This window comes from Notothenia rossii (genome assembly GCF_949606895.1).
Source record: "Notothenia rossii genome assembly, chromosome: 9".
Classification (NCBI taxonomy): Eukaryota; Metazoa; Chordata; class Actinopteri; order Perciformes; family Nototheniidae; genus Notothenia; species Notothenia rossii.
The window spans coordinates 50577932-50600902 of NC_136907.1; the positions used below are offsets into that span (position 1 = coordinate 50577932).

The 22971-nt window shown below is 42.1% G+C and overlaps 1 protein-coding gene across 1 annotated transcript in view; it reads right to left on the reverse strand.

Annotated features, from left to right (window-relative positions):
- Window positions 1–1341: 1341 nt before the first annotated feature.
- The window catches only part of LOC307019898 (ephrin type-B receptor 3-like), a 37388-nt gene continuing 15758 nt past the window's right edge, over window positions 1342–22971 (reverse strand). The window contains 10 exon segments of the mRNA XM_079650999.1: window positions 1342–2919; window positions 5047–5240; window positions 9935–10084; window positions 10894–11109; window positions 14285–14532; window positions 15237–15359; window positions 16004–16056; window positions 16308–16416; window positions 18993–19149; window positions 20065–20189. Of these exon segments, the coding sequence (XP_079507125.1) occupies window positions 2808–2919; window positions 5047–5240; window positions 9935–10084; window positions 10894–11109; window positions 14285–14532; window positions 15237–15359; window positions 16004–16056; window positions 16308–16416; window positions 18993–19149; window positions 20065–20189 (1487 nt within the window). The 3' untranslated portion in view covers window positions 1342–2807.

Below are 22971 nucleotides of genomic sequence, written 5' to 3' on the forward strand. Positions count from 1 at the left end.
TGTTGCAATTTTACAATCTTATTCCTATCACATTCAAAGCCAAATCCTTTGTCGAACAATAGCCAATAGGTATCAAGATTGCATTCCAGCCAACCAAAGCCTGCTCAAAAGTGATTGGTAAATACTACTTGCACTACAGACATTTTCCTTCCCTGAAATCTTTTCCTGTTGCTGGCAGATTCTGGTAGTGTGTGTTGTAATATACGAGTGGATTGACCTGACATGACCTGACCTTGACATAGCGCATTGTCATGTTGGATGATGCACAATATTTGTTAATGGCCAAAATATGAGTTGAAATACCATTTTGAATAAGGTATTGTGGAATTGAGGAGATATCCAGCCCACAAATTGTAATCCAGACTCAACAAACATTTTTAGAACAGCTCCAAATCACACCCTGAACATTTATATTTTTAATTGATAATGAGAATAAAGATGCACAAATGATAAATCCCTCCTTTTTTGTAATTGCAATATAAGTAAAAAAGAATCACAATGAGTTATTTTAAATATCAAATTTAGCTTATTTACTTGTTGAACCGTTTTTCATTACAACATAAGTAGACTCTCAATTTTACGATCTAAAGGTGACGATTGGAATTCCGAAAACTTCAAACGGAAGACACTGAATTTGTGAAAAATAGAACAACATTTGGGGAAAAACCAAAGCAAATGGCCCTACATGTATCTCCAGTCTGACTGCAGAGCTTTGACACTCGTGATGAATGCCACGCTTGGTGGGTCGCTCAGCAGAATGGCTCTCGGTGGCTCTGAGTCTGTGTAAATTGCTCATTTGGATCTGTGCGCTTGACGAGACCTTAGTGTGGCCTGACCTTGTGTACATCCTGTGAGAGCAGCAGCCATGATTAGAGAACATGCAGAGAACACCACATCAGCACTCATTACGTTTCTGCAGCTGCTGTCTGAGCAGGGAGGGTAGGTAAGACTCCCCCCCGACAGAAGAGCTCCCTTTCAGTCAATAGAAACAGAAGGTGACAGCTTCACTCATCTGCACTGGTACGGAAAGAGAGCCGGTTTGGGTCCTGGCTGGCGGATTAAAGCCAGACGACACTGACATTTGGTGTGAAGCCAGATTAACTTCGCCTCCTTGAAGCCTCTCCAGCAGCGACAGAGACTGAAGTCGACCAGAATAGTCCTGTGGTCTGGCTAATTGGCCCTATGATTAATCTTATATCTTAATGAGTCCACCCGAAGCTGCTGTGGAAGGAGGTAAAACACACTTGCTATTCCCTCTCTTTTCATCCCTCGGCCAGATGAGAGGAGACCCGGAACTCCAGCCTGGTGAACCCGCCGACAAATCAAAAAGAATACCAGAGATCCGTTTAATAATTTATTTGCATATGATTATCGTAAAAATACTGAAAGAGAAATGCTTATTTTCCGTTCTAGTTTTCTGCCATTTTTTTTTCTTTTTACAATCTAATACACCTTTTAATTGCACAGGAAAAAGTCTGCCCTAACAGACACACATTGTTCTTCTTTCGTTGGGACATATAGTTTCAGATATGTAATGACCATTTAGACTGCAGTTCCTCCATGTGTTTGCTCCTCGACAATAAACAAACAGGCATATAAAGGAGGGTCATAGAGAGGCCAGAATCAGGCCAGATGGTTGTAAATGCTGAGCTGACTGGTCTAATAGAAATATAGTATTATATACAGGCAGTTGATTTAGATAGGAACTGCGCTGACAGCTGGCACGCTGCAGAAAACACATGTCAGGAGAAATAAACCAATGAATGATTCTTTCTACAGGGGTGTTTTAGGTCAGGTCAACATTAAGGTCACCAAGCTATCATCTGGATGACGACCTTTGTAATTCCCACTGACCTGCAACAAATCGCCAAAGTAAAATTTACAACACGTCACGACCACAGGCGCTTTTCATTTAGAAGTATTCTGTCCGAGCAGAACATATTCACTCATTCAGTCTGTCTGGTTGAAAAAAACAAGCATTGTAATAAAAAAGTTAAGCCCCAGTTCTCGTAATAAGAAAGAAACACACAAAAAAACAACTCTTTGCGATAATAACTTAGCATTCAAAACAATGCGTATATATGAACCAAATGAGATTAGGAAAAACGCGTTAAAGGCCGTACAGCAAAGATGCCACCAAAGCAAACGGTTAATGTGGAACTTGTTTGTACTTTTCTCACAAAGAAGATTCCACTTTGGCATGCACATGAACGTGTCCCGCACAGTGTCAGTTATGTCCCCGCGCAGAAGGACGGTGTGAAGACTTGGATGCTTTGTACAGATTTGTAAATCTCCCGGTACATGTGGAAGACAGTATTTGAGAGGAAGCAGATGAAACGTTTTTATCCTGAAAAAAAAAAAAGCAAAAAAAAAGAACAGGTTGGGTTTAAAAAAGAAAAAGGTTGATTGGATTGAAGGTCTACAGATGTTGAGCTGTCTTAAAAGTTCCTTTTAAGCCAACATTTGTTTCTTCTTGGCACTGTTGTATCTCCTCAGATGTGAGGGGGGGGGGGGGGGGGGGGGGGGGGAGGAAAGACTGATTCCCAACCAGCATAAAAACTCATGCAGACATGCAAACACAACCTGAGAGGGGGCAATAGGAAGTTTGGCTTTATGTCAACAAAGTGTCAAGTAATGAACACACACACTGCAATGGACAGTTCTCTTTAAACTGACATTAAATCTCCAGTTGAGAACACATCTCCAAAACGGTCCTACTTCTTTTATCCTTTTATCTTCTCTTTATTTTACATCAGGCTCCTCAGGATAGAGTTTTAGGTAGTTTTCAGTTTTCTTCTCGCAGCAGATCACACCCGGATGGGGAGAGTTTGGCTCATCTGTTGCCGAACGATTTCCTGACTGCTGTCCGGACTCTTCCTGTTGTGTCCCGGCAGAGTGCCTCCGAGCCGCAGCAGGTCCCTGCCAACACAGAGCAACAGGTTCACATCCACTTGAAACAAAAGATAAGGCTCATTATTACACCGCTAAGTGTTCTCATCGAAGGAGGATAAAGGTCCCATCCATCTGAGTGCTGCATAGAACATCGCCAGCACCTTAGACCTCTTGGTTATAAACAAAAAAAGACAAATGTCCTGATCTACAGATGTAAAAAAAAAACTAATTCCAAGCCAAATATACCCATCTCATTTCATAGTTTTAATAAAAAATGCAACATATTTCTTAGCTATCATGGGAAACAGCCTCCGTGCGTCCTTTGTTGCTCGGCCAGCGTCCTTGTTTTTAAGGATGTAGATACTGCAGAGATACGCCGCGTCTCATATCCTCTCCCTCCCTCCCGTTATCTGCCCCAAAATCAGCCAGCAGCCAATGGCAGGTGAGTGGGAGTGAGCATTCACACGAGAGAACACGGGAGACGCTCTCTAAACCGTGATCCGACAACACGACCCTATCTCCCGCCTCCTCTGCCGCCGTCTCTGCTGCATACAGATGAGGCCATAAATTAATCACTGGCATATGATCTGCATACAGCGACACATAGCATAACATCAGCACACACACACACACACACACACACACACACACACACACACACACACACACACACACACACACACACACACACACACACACACACACACACACACACACACACACACACACACACACACACACACACAATTCGCTCAGCATTGGGCGCGCCCTCCCCTGATGCATTAAAAAGCTCATTAGCAACCTAATTAAACACATTCCTCTCTTTTAGCTTCTCCTCAATCTCCCTTATTACTCACACTTCATCACCTTCTGCTTTTCCACATCAGCAGCTCTGGCTTCTGTCTGTCCTATCACCTAAATTCCAGCATCCAGCCAAGTATAGGGGGAATTAAACCGAGGTCAGCCATTACATTTCCACACACAATTAGCTTCGCTGAGCCCAAATGCTGGCAGAGGGATCGCCCTGGGGCCGTCTCTGTTGGAGTGAGACTGAGAGCCAAGGAGCTGGCACAAGACCCTGATGCCGTATGTATGAATTCTTCCTTTGTGCCCGTCGGAAACAGGAAACGGTGGCATTGTCAGGGATGAGGAAGTGCTCTTGATGAAATATACATCACTATAGAGCTCAGGATCTACCAGCACTAATCATACTGAATGCCAGGCTAACAAAATTCAGAACAAACACGTCAGTAAAAATTGGTCGGGGCGTTTGGAGCCATTGCGCTAAAAACAAAAGTTGAAAAACAACGTGTAAATGTGAGCATACCTATGAATAAGTCAACAACACTTTCAAAGGAAGCTTCGGAGAAAAAAGGCAGACGTCTGTCAGCACATTCACTTCAAAGAAATCTCTAGAATTAACCAAAAGCACAAAACAAAACTAACCCAACAAGTACGAACCTCGGTATGCTTCTTTTTAGTACAGCCATATATTTATATATGTTTTCTAACTTTAACATCTTATTCCAAAAACCCAGAGGCACCAGGAGGAGTCTTTACCATGCTCTTCACAGCTGCCAAATACAATATGGGTGACAATTTCACATAAGGTGAAAGAGAAAGAATTGCATCACTCCTTTCATGTGTTTGCACTGTTCATCTGTTATTGTGGAAAAAACCTAAAAAGTGACTATATGGAAAACCCAGCAGAAAAATGCATATATTTTCAATAACAGGTAGCAGCTGTCAAGTCCGCCCACAGCAAAAATAAACTGCAAGGAATACATTACTGACTTTATGATCAAAGTTCTAGCAAATCTCAACAATTTTCCAACATGCTTCTGCATTTACTATAAATGTTGGTTGCTGTTGTTAACTGAGATTCTTTTGAAGATCAACATCCATTTGGTACAACCCTTTACACCCACAGTGAGTAAATCAAGAGTGTCTGAGAGGTTGCTAAATATCACTGCCAAGATGGCAACGGTTATTTGCTTTGGTGTTCTAACAAGAGCTAAGATAAAACACATTTCCAAAAGGAAACACTTTCCATTGGCATTGAAACCTTTATCCATTCACTTCAATGAAACAAAAACAGTTTGAGAACAATGCTCAGTGCTTAACAATAAGCATGTGAGAAAGCTACTTCCTCACCCTGAGTAGGTGCTAGTCACCACCTTGAGGCTGGCGGCGTTGCGGAGCAGCTTGTCCAGGGTGCTGACGATGCGGGAGAACTTGGGCCGCAGGTTCCTCTCCTTCATCCAGCACTCAAGCATCAGCTGGTGCAGCACCATGGGGCAGTCCATGGGGGGGGGCAGCCGGTAGTCCTGCTCTACTGCCGTCATCACCTGAGGGACAGGAAGTTATTCTTAATAGTCAACCCAGTCTCACGGCATTTCGTGTTATAGTCACAACATTTAATCTATTGATTTGTGTTCACCAACACGATTGTCCCCTTTTTTTCGTGTCACACAGAACGATTTTAAAAGCAATGTATTTCTATTGGTAATGTGTTTCGTGCCTACAACACGTCTTTTTCTCCGGGTTTGGTCTTGGAAGACCGGAAGCTGTGTGGTTCATAAAAACATGTTCTTACCCAATATCAAGCCACAATTATTGTTTTTACGTAGAACAATAGCCAGCATGTGTAGTGCGGGGGGGGGGGGGATTAACACCATATCCCAAAGTGCATTGCGGCTAAAACATCCAATCACCGAGCTTCAACCATAGCTGAGGATCTTGGGTAATCAGTTCAGTGGGTGTGTATCGCCTACGTCTGTTTACGGTGACTTTATTTTGAAATTGAGTTCCTGACGGATGGCAAAAAAGCCTGATATTATAGAATTAAACAAATAAATAAAAACAAGGATAGTTGTGTGTTATTGTTGAGTAAATAACAGTGTGTTATTTAGAAAAGAATAACAAATTAGAAGGTAAAAAAAGATTTAAAAAATACATATTTCAGTATTCTGAGCCCCATTTATTTTGGGCAAAAAAAGTTCGATATTATACGATTTGAAATAAAAACAATAATTGTGGCTTGATATTGAGTGAACATTTGTTTTTATGAACCACATAGCTTCCAGTCTTCCAAGACCCGACCGGACAAAAAGACGTGCTGCAGGCACTGTTGAGTCTCGTCAAATGTGTTAGTTATGTTTATGTATTACAGTATGTCTGTCATTTCGTGTTTTTTCATATCTGGTCATGCCTGTTTATTTAGATAATTTATCTCTAGTCAGTCTCTGTGTTTATTGTCATGTCTCGTTTTCCATTTCCTGTTTTATTTTGTACCTACCTCTTGTCTTTCATTTCAGGCCCTGTTTTCTTCCTCCCCTTGTGTGTTTTTCCCTCCATCATCAGTGTCTGCCCCGCCCCTGATTGTTTCCACCTGTTCCCACTCACCTCTTGTTTTAATAGTCCTGTCTCTCCTCTGTCCTGTGTCAGTTCGTCTTGTTTTGGCACATTTCCACTGCAGCGGGGTAGCCCCGTTTAAGCGTAACTAAGCGTCCTCGCTCAAGCCTCGGGCTGCCTCGCTGGCCATTTGAGGCCGTGGCGCATTGCCATTACAGTTTAGGACCTGGGGTAGCAACGCAGTGTAGGCGGGGCTCCCGTCGAGTTCCCACTAGATTTTATCATCCCCAATGAGATGTAGGAACGTCGTCACCTCCTCGGTCGACCACGGTGTGCTTTTCTTTGACGTTGCCATTTTTGTAGCTCCTCCGTTTAGAAAAATGCTGTGTATAAAAATGCTGCAAGCTTGCTTCTAGATATATATGCGACGCTAGAGATGATCTCGCGCGCGATCTTGTGACGATTCTCTCTGACCAATCAGCAGTCGAGAGTGTTGACGTCACTAGTTCAGCCCTGGCCCTGGCGCTGGCCTGATAGAACCACGATTTTATGGAGCCGGAAAAAGAGGGAAAAAGTACCCGCTAGCCGGTGCTACGCTATATGGAAAGGCCACCAAATACTGGCCTGGCCGCTTAAGGACGATTAAGGACGCTTAAACGGGGCTACCCGCTGCAGTGGAAATGCGCCATAAGTTTCCCCGAATTGTCGTGCCAAGCCTCAACTCAGAAAGGATCACTTTCACTCATGTCAGGTTTTGTTTTGTTGTTAATTTTGTAGGCTTAAGTTTTTCTTAAGTTCTCTTTTTGTTATGCCTAGTTTTTTCCTCCTTGTGAGCACTTTTTGTTTATGCCAGTACCTAGTACTTAAGAGGGATTACCTGATCTTTGGAATTAAAAATACATTTTGTTACATTCAAGACTTTGTCTCTGGGTCGTGCATTTGGGGACCTTGAACATCGAAAGCTAATCCTTTCAATAGCCATCAATACAATTCACTTAAACCACTATATGTCGAAGTCATTCTTAATAGTCCCTGTAGACCGATGCTAAATGCTAACATAACCATGCTAACATGCTCAAGATAAAAATGCTGATATTTACTGGGTTAATTACGTTGGGGTACTGCAGAGGGTACGTGAGATTTTAAAAAAACTAAAAAAAGTTAATTAAAAAAATACCATTCATGATTGCAAAAATAATCTTAGCACAATAAGTTAAATAGAAAACACAATTTTATGTAAAATATTCCTAGAACCACCAAGGGGGTCCTCATATAAACATGTCAAATGTGTGTATTGTATTTTATAGTTTTGCATAATATATCATTTTGTTCATTGGTTTGTTAAACAGATATTACTTCAGTTGAAAAACTCCTTGGAAAAATCAGTTTAGAAAAAGGTCGTTATGTTATTTTTTTTTCATGCATACAATGAAATGAAAATATAATGAATGCATGAAGGAGTTAATAAATCAGACACTGAGGGAACATCACTATATTGGAATGATTTTGTATGGGCTTTTTCGATCAAAAATGTTCGGGGTCGGTCAGGGGGTACACTACTGAAAAAAGTTTGAGAAGCACTGAGCTAATTAGTGCAGAACATAAATATATAAATAATACAAATACATTTAATTTTTTACTCCACACCAAAAACAAGGGAGTTGCAACACTGGAACCTGATGAAGGACCATAAGAAGACTAGAGAAATCATAACAGTTAAAACGGTTTATACCCGGGCTTGGGAACTATTTATAGCTAATCCATCAAATATCTGACAAAAGCTTTTACCTAAAACCATAAATGTCAACGTTATTCTTGTGCCTTGAGGGAAAGACAGAGGATCAGCAAAGTAATGAAAATGTATCCTCTGGGACCATAAATATCAGAAAAATACTTTACAGAAATCTATCCAATAACTATTAAGGTATTTCGACTGAAGTCGGCGAATGAAATTGCCATCCATAGGCAACCAGCATGGCTAAGTATGCAGACATGTTCAAATTAACATGATATTCCCCTTTAATCACTACATATTTAAATGTTGTATTGCTTATAGTGCAAAAGACATTTTTTTTGTAAAGTTGGGGTTGGTGGCATCGCAAACTAGCATAGGCGTTTATCATTCAGTAAGTCTTTCTAGCATTTTTTTCATTTTTCAATGCTCAGGAGGTTTTTACCAGGAGCGAAACTATCCAAAGACGTCTCCTTAGTGCCAAAACAAACAGACAAATAACATTAAAGTAAAGGTTCATGATAAACATGACTGTTTTCCCAGGGGACACAGGGTGGAGCAGCTACATGCTAAAGGCTAATGTTTGCTCAGCTTGTTCGTATGATAATTTAAGATCCAGATGTCTAATGATTACATTTCCTCATCCGGTTGAAGTATATAGTTAAAAATACCAAGAACATAAAAGTCAAAATGTGGGTAGGATTCAAAGAACTTTCATGTGTTGCTTTTACAAAGTGATAACATTTGTCTCTGACTCATTTGTGTTAAGCTCTCTGTTTGGCCTTTGTTAGTGTGGTGGAAGAATAATCCCCAGTTACTGTATTCTGTCCCACATTAGACAGTTTCTCAGCTCATGCTGTCACACTTTCCAATCTCTCTTAAGCATCTTTATAACATTCTCAAGTGTTTTCAAAGTTATCACTTCAAAACTGGCATGATTGATAGGAGAGACAATAAGTGGGGGATGAAAATGTTGGAGCATTGATTTGATTTCGCCTAGCAACAGCATTTCCCTCCATAAGCTGGCATGGGTTTGAACTCCCCACAACAATAAAATAAATGCCATTTGGAAACAATAAAACATTTCTGCTGCACCCCTCTCCTGCTGTTTGTCCTTTGATTTTTATGTCGTGCTTCCAGCCGGCGAGCACCTCTGTTTATACCTCGCGTTTGTTGACTCTGTAGCTTATTGAGCGACGACTGTGGCACAAAGGCTATTGGGAACAATAGAGGGCTTCTACTTTGATGCTTTCATTACTGCATGTGGGTTTTGTTATGAAAGTTATACATACATTACTGGCATTTCTTTTCATTCGAGCTCCATTTTTTCCCTTTATTGCTATCAGCGTTACAACTCGCTTTTTGAAGCACAATACAGAGTTATTCCTCCGAGAATAAAGTGGAGGTGTGCGCATTGCTTCGCTTTGTTCAAGGAGGAGGAAGCAAGAGATTTCGTTTTCTTTCCTGCTGAAGTTACAATGTCTGTGCAGTGCAGATAGCCTACAGGTAAAACGGCCCGTTAAAAAAGCAGAAAAAAAAGGATTTTCCCGAGTTTGCCTTTGTGTGTGAGGGAGGCTTTGCAGTATGGATTTGTAGAGGGTGGGCAGGCTAGGGCTGTAAATAAAGTGGTTTAAAAAAAAAAATAGAATAGTTCTAAAATAGAACACAGACACAGCTGCACCAGCCTCTGCAATGAGGAGATAAAGAAAGTAAAGCGGGCCCAGGTCCAATGTGTACCGCTGGAAATTAAAATAAGCTCTCAGCCGGCACTTAACTTAAACATAAAACCTCCTGAATATTCATTAGAATATGTTCGAAACACTCTTTGGGGTTGATTGACACTTGAGACCACATGGAAGCCTCAACATTTTCAAGGGTCCTCCCGATTGCCTCCAGGTATTTGACCCACTTTCTATAGGTTCATGTTTGCACCATGACATTATCTGGCTAACTTACATCCTGGTTGCTCATGTCCCAGTATGGCCGCTCCCCATAGGACACCACCTCCCACATGACGATGCCGTAACTCCACACGTCACTGGCGGAGGTGAACTTCCTGAAGGCGATGGCCTCTGGCGCCGTCCACCGGATAGGAATCTTCCCTCCCTACACACACACACACACACACACACACACACACACACACACACACACACACACACACACACACACACACACACACACACACACACACACACACACACACACACACACACACACACACACACACACACACACACACACACAGGGGGGTGGCATCAACTACAGATTGTATTAAATATGGATTGGTTTGAACAGTCTGTTTTTTTGTATTTGTTTTTTTAATTGTTTTCTTTTCTTAGTATACATTTTTTTTTTTTCTGCCTCTGACATAAATACAATTTGAAGGCTGGCAGCTAAAACACCTTTTAACTTTTTTCAAAGATAATGAACTGTATTTTTGTGCAGGATGCCTGTGGCAATGGCATTATAAACTACATTTAGATTATTTTAAAGGTAAACACAAAAATGCTTTTGGTGAAATAATGAAACAGTTCCGAATCTTATGAATCAAAAATGTTTTTCTCCAATGATTCGATTCATAGGCTAGATGCATTTTATTGCTGAGAAACCGGCTAATAAAAATGTAAATTGTAAACAAAACATGTATTTTATAATACGATACTAGTTTTTTACAAAACTGTAAGGAGCATTATGTTCAAGCAAGGTTCTTTTGTAGGAAAAAACAAAAATGCAATCCGAATCTTTGCAGATAATTCCATTCCCCTATGAATGTATTTCCCCCACCTCTAGCAAAAAGCCATACAGACTTCAAACAACTAACGCAAATATTGGCACACATGAACAGCCACACATGCATCCATTATGCACGTGTGAAACAAGTAGGGGATTAACGAGCTGAATTAGGCCCTCACCAGGGAGCTGGTGTAAGTGGCGTCAGCTGAAGTGTCGTCCAGGAAGCGGGACAGCCCGAAGTCGGAAACCTTGCAGACCAGGTTGCTGTTGACCAGGATGTTGCGGGCGGCCAGGTCTCGGTGCACGTAGTTCATGTCCGACAGGTACTTCATCCCCGCGGCGATTCCACGCAGCATCCCCACCAGCTGCGTCATGGTGAAGCGCCCGTCGTTCAGCTGCAGGAACACAGCGGGAGATAGAGAAAACATGCGGTTATTGGAAAGAAAAATGGGGATGTGTTGCAAAGTGGAGGGTGCGGAGATAAGGATGAGGCACCAGAGAGCCGATCAGTCACTGAGGCCACATAAACATGACATCTGTCATAACGCTTCACGGCTGCTCCTGACACTCACTGACAGCTGACCTTTTCACGCATGCTGTCCAATTAGCTGATTAATTAGACTCTTTAGTGTCCTGCTAAACCCATAAAGGTTTATATCGACACACAGACAACAGAAAGGGAGCTTCAGAGCTGGAATCAGAACCAGACGACAGCAGGGGGTTATTGCTTCCACTCTGCAACAAACCAGGTACAGGCGGCGCACGGATGTTAGCGCAGTGCTTTGTTCGCATTTTTCACGATTGCGAACATTAAAGCGAAATCGTCCCGTCGATGGAATTAGAATGGCATGTCACTCAAAGCCTTCTCTCGTTTTTAAAGTGCCTGATTTTGTAGGATTTTTGTGCCCTTTTATGTTAACATTTGAGAAGCATGAAACAAATGTGAGATTAGGGGCTTTCAGGGTTTAATTTACAATTCTCCACGCCTGCAAAGCGTGACACAGTGGGATGAACTCCACATAGTAATAAATCAGAACTCCAGCGTGCCGAAGCCTCACGGGAAGCCTGATGTGTGTGAATTGAAACCAATCAATCGAATGTCAATACACAATCAGCTGATGTAAAAAAAGATGGATTGGGCGAGGCTCAAACTGCTTTCATGACCTGATAATAAATGTTTTTGCTTTTTTAATCAATCCCTTCTTTGACTACACAGCACAGAACACAAGGCGTGACATGACAAAAGCATAAACATTCTGCTTTGTAGTCGGCATAGTCCAATGAAGTCTGACAGCAAATAAGCCGGAATGGATGGAAGTGTAAACACGCGTGATTCATAGCAGGCCTTCAAAGCCGTGTGTGTGTGTGTGTGTCTGTGTGTGTGTGTGTGTGGGTGTGTATGTGTGTGTGTGTGTGTGTGTGTGTGTGTGTGTGTGTGTGTGTGTGTGTGTGTGTGTGTGTGTGTGTGTGTGTGTGTGTGTGTGTGTGTGTGTGTGTGTGTGTGTGTGTGTGTGTGTGTGTGTGTGTGTGTGTGTGTGTGTGTGATGTTTCTACATGTGCATATGTCGTTTAGACGGGAGTGTTTCCATGTCTCTGGAGAGCTGCAGTAGAGAGTGTGTGTCACACATGGACAGTGTATGTGTCTGTGTGTGAGTTAACTCTATAGGGTTGCTGGTCTGAGTCAGAGGAGTGTGAAAGTGGCGGGAGCGGGGGTGAGGACAGCACAGGCCGCAGACTCGTTGTGTTATTTGTGGGACAGCTGACTGAGAGGAGTGGGTGAGAAGCAGGAAGAGGCTCAGGCTGGACTCTCAGATGTATTTAATGACTTCTCATAAACAGGATGATTGATAACTGACTGTTTGGCTAGATATTAGTTGGATTAACTGAAAATGAAATTAATGGTTGGAGCGATTGCAAATGAGCTTTCTCAGTCTAAGAAAAAAAAAGTAATGTTTTAGGCTCTTTTCAGCCCTTGTGTTACATTTTAGTTTTTGTGTGAGAGAATACAATAAACCACAGTTGTGATTTAAAACATAGCAGTGTAACATATGCTGTATGTTTTTGTTGCTAAAAACGAATTGAGGAAAAAAGAAAACTATTGACACATTCTAGGGAGTTACATTTGTGTATACATTATTTAAAGGCACAGTAAGTAGGTTGTTTGGTTGCAGCTTACAACTATAGTAAAGGTTGGCCCCTCCACCAGCTCAACAATAGTTGGATTGCTAGTTGGTGAAAGCCTAGGATTGTACATTAAAAAAATAGCCTTTTACCATTTCTATTCTATCTGTATGAATGAATGAGCTCTGCAGTTAAGTAGTAATATTTAGCTTTGAAGGCTCTTAATCTTTGTTTGTATTTTAACTAACTAACTCATATTGGACTGCATTTTGTTCAGGCAAAGTCATGTTATTAAATAGGTTTCTTTGTATTAGCGTGTAAATGTATGTTGTATAAAGGATTTACCAAAGTCGTTCAAATGACTCCCGTTTCTACTTTATATTTTGTACATTTAAGTATTTTAATAAGTGATTGATTAATCTGCTGAACATTTTCTAGATAAATAAATTAGAGAGAATAGTGAACATTTTCATAAACAGTATTCAAGATCCTTGGATATTTCTTTAAATACAGTTTTTTTCAGTCCAATACCCAAGGATATTCACGGTTATATGTTATATAACAAAAATAAGCACAACATCTCCATATTATAGATATTTTTATAGATATCTTCAGACATTCTGCTTGAAATTACTTGAGCGATAAATTGATAATGAAAATACTTGTCTAATCAATTAGTCGATTAATTGTTGCCGCTCTAATTAGTATAAAAAAATATCAGACAACATACCAAGCCCTGGTATTGTATGTATTTTGCCATTAAGCTTTTTTTTGTCCAGACAGGAGGCAATGTCAAGGCTCATCAAAATCATGGATTCATCATCTATTGAAACGGTAGCCGTACACCATTTAAAGATGAACTGCTTTTTTGTTCCAGCAGCTTGGCAATCGATCGACCAGCAGCATTAAGTATCCTCACCCAGCCTAACTGTTACAGTAAGTAGACTTCTTTACAGTGCAGCCACGCAGAAAAACACATTTGATTAAACGTAAATGATACGTAATAGCCCCCACGCAGCTTTAAATGTACTGTGTGACACCTCATTTCTCATCCTGCCTTTGTTCAGCGCTTTGTGTAGGTGGATGGTCTGAACCGTAATCTCTGATCAGTAATGTGCTCTGTAGTTGAACAAAGACTCGAATACACTGAAGCAAACGTATCCAAAGGTCTGCCGTGTGGCGTTTATCCACCAGGAGTTTGTGCATTGGAGCTCCTGTCAGCATCACTCAGTCACGTCAAGGCAAAGACACCATGCTTGTCTCCAGGCGGTATATTGCGCATTTAATCTCTATCAGCCGGCAAGTAAACGCCTCGGGGTGTTTAAAAAGAGAGTAAAACATTCTGATAACGCAGAGGTGTCGTGAGTGACTTTCTGTGTGTGTGCGCTCCTCTCCGCTTTGATAGGAACACAAAGTAATGTTCTCTGTCGGAGGTGTTGTGACGCTCACCCTGAGGAAGGAGTCGAGTGCTCCGTTCTCCATGAACTCCGTGATGATGAGGACGGGGCAGCTCCGCGTCAGGACCCCCTCCAGCCGGATCACGTTGGGGTGGTCGAACTGGCCCATGATGGAGGCCTCGCCCAGGAAGTCCCGCCTCTGCCGCTCGGTGTAGCCGGCTTTCAGCGTCTTAATGGCCACCACCATCTCCCTGCGACCCGCCTGCTTCAGACGTCCGCGGCACACCTCGCCAAATTCACCTGGGTTTGAGAGAACAAGGTGTGGGGGGGTGAGGGTGATGGAGGGGGAGAGGGGTTGAGTGATCAGAGGAAGGGTTGACGGAAAGAGGAAGTTGGGGGTGGGGAAAAGTGCGGGGAGAGGGAACGTTACTGGTCAGATTCGGGAGTGAAGGAGCTGATTTTTGAAAGAGTTGAGGGTCGGCTTCAACTGCGGGAGAGGTATTAGAAAAGAGAAGAGGAGAGGCCGGGGGCTCCGGGGTCAAAGATGTTGGGGAGAGAGGGAGTGGCCCATATCGAGTGAGAGTGGAACCTGGGAGCGGTGGAGGGAGACAGGGGACGGACCAGGAACTTGGGTGTTTTGCGAATGGTGTCTTGGAGTGTTTATAAGGGGAGAGAAAAAGAGAAAGAAAGATAAAAAAAAAGGAGGAAGATTGAACGAGCAGGAGCAGACTGTCATTTGAAGTGATGTTAGGACACAACATGCCACTGGAGAGAAAGAAAAAAAAACAGAGACTAGAGGGGGAAGAGCTTCAGAGGAGACTTTTACTTCAATCCTTCCCACCAACAGCTCTCATGCACTCTTTGAATCCTAACCCTTCTTCCAGAGAGGACTCTCTTACAGAACAGACCTCGAGGCTCTATGGCACCCTCCTGCTCAGATAAATGATTCATAAACCTGAGACCTTTCCCAGCTTATCGGACAAAAACAAGCTGCGTAGGTGTACCTGCACCGATGACTTCTTCTATTTTCACGCAGGAGATGTCTATCTCTTTGGCGAACTCGTGGATGGCGTCGTTGGGGTCCTCGTAGGTGAATGGGTCGATGTAGACTTTGACACCCGGAGAAACTGAGAGGAAAAAATTAATAAGAAATGTTATCATCTAGACAAAGAAAACAACATGGCAAATGTAGAAAAACGATATTAGCCTGTTATTTGCTTGATTGATCGAATTGTCGCTTGTGTATAAAATGTCACAAAATAATGAAAACATTTCCATTGCAGGTACACAAAGCTGGTATCTTTCTGTCAGTCTAGAAACCAACGATTTCCTTATTAAAGATTTTTGTTATTATATGTAACCACGATTTACCAATTATCAATGAAGTTGCCGATTTTTGCTTATCTAATATCGGTCAATTATCTGTAGCAGTAGTTTTTTGAATATATTTTTGGTTTAATCATTTTCGTATTTATTTATATATTTTGTTCTTATTTATATGTTTTCATTTGGCATTTTTGGTAAGAATTTGCATTCCGGCTGAGAGTGAGGTTACAGGGCAGATTCCACTCCCATGTCCAAACAACATGTCTAATAAAGTTCACATATACAAAGTAGTCTATTACAGTAATCAGGAAGACAACATGGTCTGGACTTCCTCTGTAAAAAAATTTAAAATGTTTCTCTGACTCAATCAGGTGATTGGATAATTGATTGAATCAGTTGGTTAACTGTACTGGCATCACCAGAAGAGCTGAACACATGGACTCACTGTATTGCTGCAGTTTCTCCGTGTACTCCAGCTCCGAGCCGCTGCGCTGCTTCCTGTAAACAAGCAACACACAAACAAAAGTCACATTCACATTCATCAGTCTCGACCCTGTCTACTTACCGAAAATTAAACTAATATCTAACTCGACCATCAGATGAAATCTCAGATTGCCAGGAAGAGACTCTCCATTTTTTTTTCTCTGGCAGAGCTCTTTTTGAAAGCATGTTAAAGTTTAATGAGCCTCTATGTTCAGTGTCGAATAAAATGAAACATGTAGTTGAGTAGTAAAACATCAAACACTTACTTAAGGCAGACCACAGCAATGACCACCAACGCAACAATGACCACCAGACCCGCGGAGGCCGAGCCGACGATGAGAGGCAGCTGGTCCTGCACCGACTTCTGAGGGTCACCTGGAGCATTAACGCACACACAGACAAATGATTAAATACCACCAAGAACACTAAAATGATTAAAGGGCGGCCTGTCCCACAAGTGTAATGGCCACCATAAAAACTACTAAGCCAGAACCCCTTATTAAGGAAGTTGTACCAGCAGACATCAAGAACAGACTGTTTAGGCTGTCCACACCAAGAACGATAACTTTAAAAATAGCCAAAATACATTAAAAGAAATAAGAAAATAACTCTCAATCAAGTGGACGGCAGAGACCATCCCACAGCCACAGTGCTGAACATTAGAAATTACTCACCGCTGGGTCACCAGACCCTCCCTTCACCCACACACTGACCTCCTTCTCCCCTCTCTCTCCAAGTGAGGTTCTTACCCTCGTTACCTCTGCCCGTCCTACCACCTGTTCTCTGGACCCTATCCCCTCAAACCTCCTTCAGACTATCGCTCCTGATATTCTACCATTTCTCACCCATTTCATCAACACTTCTCTAACTTCTGGTCACTTTCCAAACAGTCTCAAGGAGGCAAGAGTAAACCCTCTCCTAAAGAAACCCACTCTCAACCCGTCTGATGTTATTAACTACAGACCCGTCTCTCTCCTCCCGTTCCTGTCTAAAACACTTGAACGCGCTGTCTTTAAACAACTCTCCTCTTATCTCCATCAGAACAACCTTCTGGATCCGCACCAGTCTGGTTTCAAGGCAGGTCACTCAACAGAAACTGCTCTCCTTGCTGTCTCTGACAAACTGCACACTGCTAAAGCAGCCTCCCTCTCCTCTGTCATCATCCTTCTGGACCTGTCTGCTGCATTCGACACGGTGAACCATCGGATCCTCCTTCGCACTGTCCAAGAACTTGGAGTTTCAGGCACTGCACTTTCCCTCCTCACCTCATACCTCAACGACCGCACCTACAGGGTTACTTGGAGAGGGTCCGAGTCCGACCCTTGTCAATTAACTACAGGGGTCCCTCAGGGCTCGGTTCTTGGTCCCCTCCTCTTCTCCCTGTACACAAACTCGCTCGGGTCTGTCATTAGCCCGCATGGTTTTTCATACCACTGCTACGCTGACGACACCCAACTAATTCTGTCCTTTCCCCGCTCAGAGACCCAGGTCGTCGCACGCATCTCTGCTTGCCTAGCAGACATCTCTCGGTGGATGTCTGCTCATCACCTCAAGCTCAACCTTGACAAGACTGAACTGCTCTTCCTTCCGGGAAAAGATTGTCCCACTCTTGACCTAACAATCAACATCGGCACCTCTGTTGTTTCCCCGACTCAGACTGCAAGGAATCTGGGTGTGGTCCTAGATAACAAACTGTCCTTCACTGCAAACATCGCTGCTACAACCCGCTGCTGCAGATACACGCTTTACAACATCAGGAGGATACGTCCCCAGCTGACCCAGACATCAGCGCAGATTCTGGTCCAGGCTCTCGTCATCTCACGCCTAGACTACTGCAACTCCCTCCTGGCTGGTCTACCTGCATGTGCCATCCGACCTCTGCAGCTCATCCAGAATGCAGCGGCTCGTCTGGTCTTCAACCTTCCCAAATTCTCCCACACCACACCGCTCCTCCGCTCCCTTCACTGGCTTCCAGTAACTGCTAGAATCCACTTCAAGACACTGGTACTTGCGTACCATGCTGCGAATGGATCTGGCCCTTCCTACATCCAGGACATGGTTAAACCGTACACCCCAGCACGTGCACTCCGCTCTGCATCAGCCAAACAGCTCGCTGCACCCGCACTGCGAGGGGGACCCAAGTTCCCGTCAGCAAAAACACGTGGGTTTGCTATCCTGGCTCCAAAATGGTGGAATGAGCTCCCCATTGAAATCAGGACAGCAGATAGCTTACACATCTTCCGACGCAAACTGAAAACTCATCTCTTTAGACTCCACTTCGAGCGATAAAATTACTAACAAAGCACTTATATACTAATAAAGGGCTGGCTTTCTAAATGCCAGTTGAGTAGCACTTGAAATGTTTGGCTCTATGAAACCTGATGTACTTATATGATTCTGTTTTCTTAAAGGTTGTATCTTCCTGGTCGAATGCACTTATTGTAAGTCGCTTTGGATAAAAGCGTCAGCTAAATGCAATGTAATGTAATGTAATGTAATGTAATGTAATGTATATCCACTAGCTTTGGAAGCTTGGGGCTTAAGCACATAGCTTGGGGCTAAAGTGCATAGCTTGGCACGACTGTTAGCATAATTTCCGCAGTGTGGTGTGCTTATTATGTTATCAAATTCACATAGAAAAAAAGTTCCTAAATCAATCAGCATAGACAAGTAACTGAATTTAGTGAAATAGCATGTTAGCTAATTCCACATGAAGTCAGCTATTTCCAAAATCTGCTGGTAAAAGTTCAAATTTGAAACAAAGAATAAAAGGGTTAGGTAAACACATTGGAGATAAAAGAGGTTGCCATTGGTATTATTGAACTTTTACTTGACTCACATACATATTCAGAGTTATGCTTAAACAAGGCAATTTAGCTCTTCATATACGCTTCTCTTATTTATCATTGTTCCTGGTGTAAACAGCCCTTTATGAGAGATAGTGTCCGTACTGTGAAGGCTCGTGCTGAAGTCCATGGGGTTGCTGTAGCGTCCGTATCCGGCAACAGTGCGAGCTCTGACCTGCACCACGTAGGGCGAGCCGGCCCTCAGCCCCTCGACCTTGGCAGAGCTGTGCTGGGATGTTACAGTGTGGGACATCGCCTGGCCCTGGAGTCAAAGAACAGACCAGTTAGGTGTTGTGATGATTTTCAAAAGGCTCGTAGATGAGGAATCTATATTTAAGTTTGTAGTTAGCATTATGTAGTAATACTATTTAGATTTTGAAACACAATGTTCATCCTACAAATTAAAGTTGATTTCATGAGCGGTAAACACATTATTGTTTATTTCAGACTAAGAAGTTTTACTGCTTGAGCTTTTTTTTTGTATAGAACGAACCAAATCTCCGGTTGCTAATGTTAGCTTTTGCTAGCTAACGTTATTGCTCTCTATTTGAACAATAGTTAATATTTATTATGTAAATAATATTTTATGCTGTAATCTTCACCTGTGGAAAAGATTGCTATTATTTGATTATCGATCATTACATTCTCAAATTCTAAATGCATGGTTGCTCAACTTTTGCTGCAATTTAATTCAATCTGCAAAGCACTGAGCTAGCTAATCACATACTGTATATATGTAAATGCATCTTTCCCGCCTATAAAGCCTTCAAAGAAATTGATCACTTAATAAAAACTGACCTCGGTGATGCCAAGCAGACCCTAGCAATATTTTAATGCAGTGCTGTTTTCAGTCCAAACACCCTGCAAGGTCTTTACCCTCAACAGTTATAAAATGGCAATATAATATCTGCAGCACTTCACTAGATAATTTAATCAATAGCAATGTTGCAGCACTTACATCACCAGTTACTGAGTTGGACCGGCCCATACTCTTTACCAATAGACATTTTTAGAATCTACCAGTCCCCCCCACACACATCGCATTTCAATATAACATTTTTCAGCATTGATAAAAAATGCTTCTCTCTGCACAAGGCGGAAAAATAAGATGTTTTAGAGTCAACAGGGCGGGCACTGTGACCTACATTAAGGCAGTGGGTAAAAAGTCAAACCTTACTCTTTCATGGTATTTAATCTCGTAGTCGAGGATGACCCCGTTGGGTTTCTCAGGGGGCAGCCACGAAAGGCTGAGAGTGTCCGAGGTGGAGCGCATCAGATGGACGGTGGGCACTGCTGAAGGTGCTGCAGAGGGACATCAGAAAAGACACGGTTAACAATACAGATTAAGCGTACAAAATTCTTCCGAGACACAAAAAGACAGAGTTGAGTGGAATAGTAGAGTAGTGTGGAATCGTGGCAGTTTGTCATTCCAATCAGCTTCTCCCGGTTTGGATTCCTTTATTTTTCATTGTAAAGGAAGTTCTAACCGAAAGCCAAATTGTCTGCAGAGGTCTCTTGGTCTCCAAAACAAACCAAGTGATTAAAATAGGAAAAACACTGATAAAGCAGTTCAGTGCTAGAAATCAGTGTTTCTCAAACAGAAAATAGATGTCTTCAAGAGGCTGCAAGCCCAGAAGCCACTAATGATTGCTCAGCTAGTTTTTCTGATAAAATAAGATCCAGACCATCAGGAGTTTTTTACTTGGAGCTGAATAATCCGCAGAGGACTCTTCTTCTCCAAATCAAACAGACCAGGTGATTTAAACTGATAAAAACACTGAATAAAGCCCTTTCCATCAGGGTTTTTCTTGAGATTCTCTTCTGCGTTTTCTCAGCTACGATAACTTAAGATCCAGGCATCTGATTACTTAAATCCATCTTCCAGTTAAAATACATAATAAAACCGACCAAAGTATCAATGTGGCTTAAAATAAAAAATCTATTTATGCCAATTTACGTCAGACAACCCCATACTGATGCGGTCACTAAGGAGTTGCTCAGATAAATACCTTAACATATGACCAAGTTAAACAGATTGTTACCTTGATTAGAATTAAGGATTTATCTTTGAGAATTTTTGAAAACCTGCGATAAAGTAAGTACATGACTCAACAATACTCATAACGTAGTTCTAGTCATTTTTTGATATTATTGTTACATATTCTGTTTTCAAGGTACTGGACAGTTGCGAGTTAGGGGTATCACATCTTCTAAATTGCCAAGATTTTTGTCTTTCAAAGTCACAAACCATCAGAGTAAGATAATTATTATTCGAAATACTCCAACCTGAACGGTTTAAGAAAAACGGTACACGTGTCACCTTCACTGTTCTGCAGATTATTGATTTGTGAGGCTTGAAATTGACTCAATTGACAGTCATTGTCCTGGCTCCATAAACTGCAGCAGGGTGGATTAAGTGCAGGTTAACTGGGAGAGTAATTACAGTCTGTGAAAGGTGCTGAGCAGTTTGGTTGATGATGACGCTGCAAATATTAAGTGGAGATGTTGAAAGGTGACATTGTCAGTGATGTAACGTTAGACGCCTGCCTGACAGACTGCTGAATGCTGCCAGTGGAGATATTAAATATATGTTAACTCTTTACCTGCCTTTCCTGTCACTCTCTCAAAAAGTGCTGCATTGGACAGTTTTCCATCTCTACCTCTCAATGTTTATTGCTGGTGTTAATACGGGTCTGGATACTCATTAGGACACTCATTCACATCGACTGAACGCTGGACCCACTAACCAGCCCGTTTCATTGAGATGTTAAGTGGTATTGATGGGAGCATCTCTATGTATTAACTTGGTCCGTGCACACATCCAATGGTATTGATAGATCTCCTTCTACTAAGAATATCCGATCTCTTCACTGGTTACTAGTAGCTGCCTGAATACACTTTAGGACATTGGTACTGGCCTATTGCTGGGAATGGATCCGGTCCTTCCTACATGTTAGTAGGGTTTAGTCAACCAGCTGGCCACTCCAAAATGGTGGAACAAGCACAGGAAATGCACTGAGCGGTGGAGAAAAAACGGTGAAACAACAACTTTAACCAATGGTTAACAATTCACTTTTTTTATTTTATTTGAGCAATTCATATAACGTATGATGGAAAGGAGCAGTAAGAAGAAAGTCTTATTTTACCTGCTCTTTACTCAATCCCAGCTGCCAATACTTTACTTTTGTTGTTCATACGGCCCTTTATGTTGTTCGATAAACGATTCCACCGTTTCAGCCCAACTTCAGAGACACACATCTGCTTTAAAGGTCACCTATTATGCAAAATCCACTTTTTCAAGTCTTTCATCCGTAAATATGTGCCTCCTTTGTGTTAAGAGATTTAGAAAGTTTCACGAGAAAAGATTCTCTCTGTTTTTGTCCTGATCCGTCTAAAACCTGTCTGATCAGATTTTGGTCACTCACTTTGTGATGTCACAATGTTTTTTTGGGTTGTGCAACCATTGGCCAATAACCAACCAAGTTAACACCCCCCCACCTTATCATCTGAATCTTTTCCTAGAGCACCACTGTATTTTTTCAAACTAATTATCTCTCAGAGGGGCGTGGCCAGCAGCAACTCATTAGCATTTAAAGCTACAGATACAGAATCAGCACTTTTGGAACAGGGCTGAAACAGAGGGGTTTATGAGATGCTACAATGGGTGATCTGTTTGGTAATTCCAGCCAAACACTTCAGAGACATGTTCTGTATATATCTGAGACCTATAATATATTGTTGAAAAACAGTATAATAGTGGACCTTTAAAGTAGTACTTCAGTGTCAGTCCGTGACCTCATTGGTCCTAAATATACTTTTCCTTATATACTAAATTAACTATCAATTACATTCACCGGAATATACCTTTTTTTAAATCTTTGGGGTTTAAACGTTGTAAAATACTGAGTTATTTTACCTCTCCATCATGTGACTGACAGCGGCGGGCCGTGACAGAGAGGACTGGAGGCGGGGCTTAGGGAAAACGAAAGTGCTCATGCTCTAACGGCCCAGATAATTTTTCTCTTGAGAGTCAGGCCATTTTGCATTCATGCGCCTCTGAGCAACTCTCAGGAAAGAACGAGGA